At 41.5% G+C, this 9851-nt stretch overlaps 1 protein-coding gene across 1 annotated transcript in view; it reads right to left on the minus strand.

Moving 5' to 3' along the window:
* The window catches only part of MANSC1 (MANSC domain containing 1), a 20730-nt gene extending 17185 nt beyond the window's left edge, over positions 1–3545 (minus strand). Inside the window, exon 1 of the mRNA XM_012655806.1 lies at positions 3224–3545. Within this exon, the coding sequence (XP_012511260.1) occupies positions 3224–3446 (223 nt within the window). The 5' untranslated portion in view covers positions 3447–3545. The remainder of the gene's footprint in view (positions 1–3223) is intronic.
* Between the last annotated feature and the right edge of the window lie 6306 nt (positions 3546–9851).

Raw genomic sequence — 9851 nt, forward strand, 5'->3', positions numbered from 1 at the left:
GTAAATTAATCATCACAGATGTCGTGCCTCCTTCCACAAAGGATCTGAGTGGAATACAAAGTCTATCCTTTTATTTTTATCAGTACCATTCTTCTTTTGGGTTTTCGTCCAGTTTTCCCTCTTGCCATATCATTTTTGCTTTTCTATTTTCCTTCCTTCCTCACTTTTCACTCTTTAACTTTCACTTCTGGCTTCTTTTTCTCCTCCTCTTATGTCCAATAGAAATTATTCTCTCTATTCATCATAGCCTAGAGCTAGTTGTCCTCAGTCTGGCACAGCCTCATATCTTTGAGGGATCAGCGTACCCCTGGTCAGGTTGACAGGTAAGGGCGTACAGGCTACTTATTACAAACACATGCTCTGCAAACCGTCACCACCACCACTTCAAGTCAGACAACGGTTAGGGATCAACTTTGGTTCCCTGGATGGGAAAGAAGATTTAGTTAGCCTCTGCAGGGGTTTTATCACGTCTTCTTTCTACTACCTAACTAATAGGAGAGGTACTCTTTTCTTTCTTTCTTTCTTTCCTTCCTTCCTTCCTTCCTCCTTCCTTCCTTCCTTTCTTTCTTTCTTTTTTAGAGACAGGGTCTTACTGTGTTGTCCAGGCTGGACTTAAAGTCCTGGGCTCAAGTGATCCTCCGACTTAACCTCCCGAGTAGGTGGGAATACAGGCATGGGCCACTATGCCCTAAGATACCATTCTGTCTGGTACTTAGGTAAAGGGGAGAGTCCATAAGCCCCCAGATTGTATGAAAAATTGGGTGTTCTTTGTGTTTATGTGTATTTTTGAGCCCATGGCTACTATCAAATTATCAAAGTGCCTTTTGAACCATAAACAGTTAAAATACATTGCTCAAGAAGTGAGGGAAAAGTTTGAGATCCAGCAACTGAGATCCACAGGTACCTTTGCTTCTAGGAAAGCAGTGACAGGACTTTTGCTTGTAGAATAAAGCAGCAAACCCTGATTTCGTGGAATTGAGGAGAAATGCAGGGTTTCATTGTTGCCAGGAAACACCCACACTTCCAGCTCTCAGTTCTGTCTGCAGGTGATGTTTCTATTTCACATAAATGTTGATGTCGACATTTAAAGAAAAACTATAAATTTAAATGAAATCTCTGTAATTTCCCTAAATTACTTCCATAAACAGCGTCTGAAAGCATACTGCTCAATGTGAGAACACTGAAGGAATTTTTCACCCTGATACCAAGTATATGGTGTCTTTTCTACACCAGTTCTCCAACAGTAACCGGACATCCTACAATTCAGTTCAATTCTGACACTGACCACCTGGAATTAGCACCGGATTCGACAGGTTTAAGGGCTCAGTCCCACAACACTGCCTTCCCTTCAGAAGCCAGGAGCAAGTATCATGTCTCCCTCTTACCCACATTTTTATGTCTAACTTGGCTACAAGCTTAGGGGTTCCCACAATCCCACGCCTCAGATTTGGTAATTTGCTAAAACGACTAACAGAACTAAGGAAAAATGTTATACTTACTATTAAAGCTTATCATAAAAGATGTAAATGAACAGCCAGACGCAGAAGCACACACCGTCTCAAGTACTCTGTCCCTGTGGAATTGGGGTGTGCCACCCTCCTTACACATGGATGTGTTCATCAACTTGGAAGCTCCCTGACCCCCATCATTTAGGAGTTTTATGGAGGTTTCGTTATATGAGCATGATTGATTGAGTCATGGGCCACTGTGATTGAACTCAATCTCCAGCCCCTCCCCTGAGGTTGAGGAATGGGGTTGAAAGTTCCAAGCTTCTAATCAAGCCTTGGTCTTAGGGCCGGGCACAACGCCTCACACCTGTAATCTCAGCACTTTGGGAGGCTGAGGTGGGAGGATCACTGTCAACATAATGAGACCTCATCTTTATAAAAAATCAAAAAATTAGCAGGGCATGGTGTTGTGCGCCTGTAGTCTTTCTCGGCTACTCAGGAGGCTGAGGCAGGAGGATGGCTTGAGCCCAGGAATTCAAGGCTGCAATGAACTATGATCACACCACTGCACTTCTGCCTGGGCAACAGAGTGAGACTCTGTCTCATAAAAATTAATTAATTAACCTTAAAAAAAAAGACTTGATCTTTCTGGTGACCAGCACCCACCCAGAAGCTAGGCGCCTGTCCAGGGTATCCTCATTAGCACGAACTCAAGTATGGTTGAAAGGGGCTTGCTCTTCATAATAACGAGAGACATGCTCCTACCACTCGGGAAATTCCAAGGTTTTAGGAACTCTGTGCCAGGAACCAAGACCAAACATATCTATATACAAATATATTGTTAATATATAATTGTATTATTTATTATTATTACTATATTATTACACCACACACAAAAAAAGGAACTAACGATCTAAGAGTAAACATCTGACTTAGCTGGCTAACATAAGTCAACTGAGTCACTGGTCCAGTGTTTACTAGCCCTTCATGCTCCTTGATGGCAAGGCCTAGTTCATCTGATTCATTATTTTATCACTAGCCCCTAGTAAGGTGTTAGGTGTTCAATACATTTAGTTTTTTTCATTTAGAGAATTAGGCCCGGGTCACAAGCAAAACTAAAAAGCAACCACAGTTCTACTCAGATATATGGTATTCTCTGTGTCAGTCTGCAGATTTAAAGCCTGAAATACACAAAGGCATGGTTCCAACCTCTAGGCCTCAGTTTCCTTTTGTGTCATGAGAATAGGTCAGACTGAACACTCCCCTGTCCCTTTACAGTTCTGGAAGCTGCAATGACCTAGTGAGCCGTAGCTTCCTGACTCACACTATGCCGCCAGCTCCAGGGAAAGGGATGAAGTGGAGGTTTTGTGCTTCCACTTAAAAATGAAATGCTGATTTTCCCATGGGATAGGTTTAAAATTTTACTTTTTGTCTCGAACCTCTTTCTCTGTTTACATGTTCTTTGTAATGTCACACTGTATTCCAATACTCCATGATGCCAGCAGCTAAGCATCTAAACAGGATTTCTTTCAATATTCTAGATGCCAGTTAGGACATAACACCCGTGATTCTCAACCACATACGCACACTCATCAATAACCTTATTCAGCTTCGAGGAGGCGAGGGCACACTTGTAGCAAATTCGCCAGTGATTTTGTCACCCAGAATTTCTGCCCCCATTGAGAATCACTGGTGTAAACTCTTCAGCCGCATCCACCAGCTACTTAAGTCACAAAACACGTGGAACAAAGGACTGCCAGGGAACTACTATTTACCTGAGATGTTTTTTGTTGAACAGCAAGAATTAATGCAGTCTTCCTGAGTTAATGTATGTATGGGCTCATTGCCTCTGATTCCCTTAGAAAGAGATGACTGGATGTCAATGATAACATCTTCTAGACTCTTGGTGAGGCACTTCTGACTGGCAGACAGCCTTAGTGTCAGGAAACAAATTATCACCAAAGTATAAGTCAAGCTCCCGTCCCCTCTGAAGAACATTTTAAATTTCAGTTTAGTCTTGGTCTTCAAAGGTCAAGGATGATCCTCCCTCTGGTCTTGGTCTGCATGGAGAAGACTGCACAGATGATGGAATTTCTCCCTAGAACAAAAGTAGAGCATCATCAATGAGTTTGTTTCTTTTAACAAACCAGGGAAGAAACATTTCATTTCCATCCAGTCAATGAAAAGGATCCATGTACAATTTAGATGACAGAAATAAACAAGCATTTTTTATTTATTTCATTTTTAGTAGATTTGAGACAACCTTACATTAGAAACTTGGCAAAGAATTAATAAGTACAAACAAGTATACTATGTCATCAGTGCTTAAAAGCTGACAGTGCCTATGAAGGAAGAGGTATGAACAGTAAGCCTGCCTCTCAGTTCCAGAATCCTTCCTCTTCTTGACTCTTCTAACCAGGAGGGGAGAGCATACAAATTTCTAGTCATTGATGAAGCAGTGGTAATGGGTTTGAACATATTTCCTTTCTCAGTAATAACAATTAGCATTTTAAATAAGCTACTGGATGGTAGCATTATGCTAAGTAATTTACATATATTACCCTCATTAATCCTTATGCCAACCCTGCAAAAAAGCTATTATTTCCTCATTTTATAATGAGGAAACTGAGGCAGCCTTTCTTGTTTCTGCTTCTCCTTAAATATCAAACCAGAGGCAGGTAACTATAATAATCTAATTTTAGGAATTAGTCAGCAGGGGGAATATTCCCGGTCGAGGGAAAGTTTAGGGGCAGTTGTTCTTTTTGATGTCCCTAAAAACACAAAAGTCACACTACGTATAATGCCATCTCCACGGTACGCTGGTTCTTTCAGGAAAAATAAATCTTAAACTGGCAAAGCAATACCAGAAACTGTCCTCACCCACCTACCTCCACATTTCCAGAATACAAATTGTTCACTGAATAATAGCTTAAAGTAGAATTACTGCTTCTTTAATCTTTCTGTTATGAACCCCTTTGGTAGCCTGAGGAGGTTCAGGATCTCTTCTGAGAGATCTGTTTAAAATGCATATGGTGAAATATATAGGCATTCAAAGGAAGCTAGTTATATTGAAATATAATCATCAAAATAGTTTTTAAAATGTGCCTACAAAACTCTGATGAAAGAAATCAAAGACGATCTAAATAAAGGGAGAGCTATTCCATGTTCATGGACAGGAAGACTCAATATTTTTAAGATATCAGTTCTTCCTAACTTGATCTATAGATTCAATACAGTCCCAATCAAAATCTCAGCAAGTTATTTGTGGATATCAACAAATTGAGTTTAAAGTTTATGGGGAAATGCAAAAAGACCTAGAATAATCAATATAATAATGAAGAAGAACAAAGTTGGAGGACTGACACTACCTGACTTCAATATTCACTATAAAGCTACAGTAATAAAAAAAGTGAGGTACTGGCAAAACAGACAAATAAATCAATGGAATGGAATAGTAAGCCCAGAAATAGACCCACACAAATAGAGCCAACTGATCTTTGACAAAGGAGTAAAGGAAATTCAACGGAGAAAGGACAATTTTTTCAAAAATGGTGCTAGAGAAACTGAACATCCATATGCAAAAAGATTAAATCTAGACACAGACCTTATACCTTTCACAAATATGAACTCAAAATGGATCACAGATCTAAATGTAAGATAACTATAGTTTGAAGTTAGACAAATTATAAAATTCCTAGACGATAACAGGAGAAAATCTTTGTGATCTTAGATTAGGTGATGAGTTTTAAAATATTAATATAACACCAAAAGCACAATGTATGAAAGAAAAAATTGATGTTGGACTTCTTTAAAATTAAAAACTTCTAGCCAGGCACAGTGGCTCATTTCTGTAATTCTAGCACTCTGGGAGGCCGAGGCAGGAGGATCACTTGAGGTCAGGAGTTTGAGACCAGCCTGAACAAGAGCAAGACCCTGTCTCTTCTAAAAATAGAAAAAAAATTAGCTGGGCATGGTGGCATGCATTTATAGTCCCAGCTACTGGGGAGGCTGAGGCATGAGTGTTGCTTGAGGCCAGAAGTTTGAGACCAGACTGAACAACATAGCCAGACCCCATCTCTACAAAAAATAGAAAAATTAGCTGGGCATGGTGGCACATACCCATAGTCCCAGTTACTCGGGAGGCTGAGGCAGGAGGACTGCTTAAGCCCAGGAGCATGAGGTTGCAGTAAACTATAATGATACCACTGCACTTTAGCCTGGGCAACAGAGCAAGACCTTGTCTCAGAAACAAACAAAACAAGACTTCTGCTCTACAAAAGACACTGTTAAGAGAATAAAAAGCCAGACTTAGAGAAAATATTTGTAAAACAAAATCTGACAAAACGCTGCTATCCGAAACATACAAACTCTTAAAACTCAACAATAACAAAAAAACCTCAAAAAGTGGGCAAAAGATCTGAACAGACACCTCACCAAAGAAGATATACAGATGACAAAAAGCATGTGAAAAGGTGCTCAACATCACATCTTTAAGGAATTGCAAACTCAAACAATGATATATCACTACACACTTATTAGAATGACTATAATCCAAAAACTGACAGTACCAAATGCTGGCAAGGATATGGAGCAACAGGAACTCTCACTCATTGCTGGTGGGAATGCAAAATGTTATAGCCACTTGGGAAGAAGTTTGGCAGTTTCTTACAAAGCTAAATATAGTCTTACCATTCAATTCAGCAATTGTCCTCCTATGTATTTACCCAAATAAGTTGAAAACTTATGTCCACACAAAAATCTGCACAATGTTGATAGTAGCTTTATTCATAATTACCAAAAATGAAAAGCAACCAAGATGTCCTTCAATAGGTGAATAAACAAAATGAGATATATCCATACAATGGACTATTACTCAGCAATAAAAAGAAATGAACTATAAAGCCATGAAAAAAGCATGAAAGAATCCTAATTGCATGTTTCTAAGTGAAAGAAGCCAGTCTGAACATGTATGATTACAATTATATGACATTCTGGAAAAGCCAAACCACAGAGGCAGTGAAAAGATTAGTGGTTATCAGCAGATCAAGGGAGAAGCATGAATAGGTGGAGCACAGGCGATTTTCAGGGCAGTAAAACTATTCTGTATCTGTATAATACTGCGGTGGTAGATACGTGTTATTGTACATTTGTCAAAACCCATAGAACTGTAAAACACACAGACTGAACCCTATGCAAACTATGGACTTTAGTTAGTAAAAAAACAACGAAACAAAAAAAGTAAAAAGCAAAACAAAACCAGTGTATGGTAATGGAACACCAGTCTAATACCTGCCTTATTTTAACTGTTATGTCCAACTTCTGTATACAGTAAAGTAAAATAGCAAGTAACATTTACTGTTTCTCACATGCCAGTTGCTATACTAAGCACTTTACATCTATTATGTCATTTAATCCTGTCAAGGATCCTAATGAGATAGGTCTCACTATTAGCCCCATTTTCAGTTAAAAAAAATTTTTTTTGCTACTTCCTTCCTCCATGCTCATTTTTAGTTAAGATTTTTAAAAAGTCGTGTGATATAATATTTGCTTCTTCTTTTTTTTTTTTTGAGACAGAGTCTCGCTCTGTTGCCCGGGCTAGAGTAGAGTGCCGTGGCGTCATCCTAGCTCACAGCAACCTCAAACTCCTGGGCTCAAGCAATCCTTCTGCCTCAGCCTCCCGAGTAACTGGGACTACAGGCATGCGCCACCATGCCCGGCTAATTTTTTTCTATATATATTTTTTCTATATATATTTTTAGTTGTCCAGATCATTTCTTTCTATCTTTTAGTAGAGATGGGGTCTCACTCTTGCTCAGGCTGGTCTCGAACTCCTGACCTTGAGCGATCCACCCGCCTGGGCTTCCCAGAGTGCTAGGATTACAGGCATGAGCCATCGCGCCTGGCCAATATTTGCTTCTTTATTAACCTATTAATAAAGTGGTATGTCTAGTAACTGCCATAATTTTGAAGTAGCGGTGAGTATAAATAATATTTCAAGATATGTGCAACAAGTAACACGATTAAAATATCTGGGATTTCTACTGGTGGCAAATCACAGCTACTGCTATTAATAATATGACTATGGCTTTTGCCTACATTCCTCTCGAAGGAAATGCTAACATTTCCATTAGAGGTTAGTGAAATAAATTTTTCCACCCAAGTTCACAGACTTCCTAAATTCTATTCACAGACACTTCGGGTATCATGGACCTACAGGTTAAGAACCCTGGCACAAGTTACATATTATGCCACCACATTTCGCAAGCCTCTCTTCCAGTCCTAGGGACACAAAAGAGAAAAATCCAGGCCAATGCTTTACTTTGAATGGATTCTGATGTAGTCTCCTTTCAAGCTCTTGCAAAGAAACCTGAACAATGCCAGGGGAGGGGGCGGGAGCTGTGTTTTCAGCATGCAGCATCTTGACAGCCCTGGACTGCAGAAGTACTGAAGAGTTGATCTCATTAAAGATAGTCAACAATTAATCAGGTTAATGAAATCTTCTAGTCCATTATTATTCAAGCCTTAAGGGTCCAAAGTCAAGTTGAATCCTGTTGAAAGACGGAGGGAAAAGGATACAGGTGTGAGGGAGAGGACGCACCTGAGCTTTATTGCCTGCTTATTAAGAGTCAGTAAAACTTACTAGTACATAACTATTTCAAATATTGGAAATCATTTTACTCGCAGCATACTATAACTTATCGAGATGCTTATAACTGTACATACACACACCCTACAGGGTACGAGACAATTAGCAGGTTCAATAATCAATATAGGAGACAAACCATACAAGAAAAAAATGGAAGATTTTCCCTTCCTTTGAGGAAACATATGTTGCTCACTGAATTATTCTTCTGTCTCTCCTTCTGGGTGCGGAGGCAGTGCCATTTATGGCAGGTGCTCTGAGCCTGCCTGAGGTCCCCTTTGGAATACTGCAGCGACACAAAGATCCTGGCCAGCCCTTATTCGCCCCAGCCTGGTCCTCAGGGTCCTCTGGCATGGGTGGCGGAGCCTCGGCCCCTGGAAAGGAGGGGAGGTGCTCTCTCTGCAGGTGGGGACGCCGCCTGCGGCCGGCCTGGGGGGAGGGCGGAGACGCCTTTACCTGGCGGCGAGAGGACCCCGGGGCCTCTGCGGTGCGAGGACAGCTCCGCCGCGCTGGCGGGAAGCGCCGGCGATCCGCGCGAGGGTCTCGGCGAGGTCTGCGGGGGATGCTCGGCAGCGCCCGCACCCGCCCGACGGGTTTTGTGGTTAGCAAGTTCCTGCTTCCGTTGCAGCGACTGAAAGTTTGCCGCGGGGGAAGGGCACATTCCTGCCCTGCAACCCGGAGCTGCTTCCCGGCAACATCCAGCCGGATCCCCGGGCACCTGCGAGAGCCGCGAGCCCCTCCCCGCGGAGGCTCCGGGCCCCCGGCCCCAGCGCAGAGCCCCCACTCCGCGGACCCCAGGCCGTGCGCACTGGAGGGGGCGCGGGCGCCAGCCTGCTGGTAGCCCCGAGGGTCTGCAGCTGCGCCTTGTCGCCTCGGAGGCCGGGGCCCGCGCAAATACACGTGGAGGAAAAGTCAACTGTACCAAACTGCATACAGTGAAAAGTCTACCCCTCATCCCTGTTTCCTGGTCTCCTAGTCCCCATTCCTAGACGCGACCACTGAGAGCAGTTTTTTGACGTTCAAGAGTGCATTCTATTTGGGGCATAGTTATGAGAATCCTATTTCATTAATTGGAGGATAGAGGGTCCTTGATTAGAGGTGGCAATTCTTGAGTTAAATATTATGTGCAAGGCAAGGCAAGGTATTTGGCTTTCTGTAAGATTTACTGTTTATAGATATGGATAATATGATGAAAACAATGGTGTCTGTTATAGTTATTAAAATTGTATCCTTAACACTTATTATAGTACTTGGTATGTAATAGGTGCTCAGTAAATATTTGACTAAAATATTAATATATTTGTTGACTGAATGAATAAGACACAGGACATAGGTTGTAGAAGTGTTTTTAAATCACTGCTCACTCTACCCCCCACCTCCATATACACACAAACAAATGCAACGTTACTAAACCATAGACACTGAATTTGCCAAGTGGTCTAACCTTTGACAATATCACCTTGGTCAGTGTGAAAGAGCTTTTAGATCTGATGCAATTGTAGATTATTCGTCTAGGCCTGTACAGCTAACAGCTACACCCTAGTTTTAACCAATAGCTACAGGAGGTTCTGGTGACAGAGAATGCTTGTGAATAGTGGTCCACTGTGTGAAATTAACTCTACTAGTTGTATCCAGAGGATGATCAACTCTTGAATGATAATAATTTTGCCAAAGCTCAGGTTTCAAAGAGTTACCCAAGCAAAGTAAACTCTAGAGTAATTTCCCACTGGAGTGATTTTCCTGATGCCACAAGGGACTGA

This window comes from Propithecus coquereli, unplaced genomic scaffold, assembly GCF_000956105.1.
Source record: "Propithecus coquereli isolate 6110/MARCELLA unplaced genomic scaffold, Pcoq_1.0 Scaffold487, whole genome shotgun sequence".
Classification (NCBI taxonomy): Eukaryota; Metazoa; Chordata; class Mammalia; order Primates; family Indriidae; genus Propithecus; species Propithecus coquereli.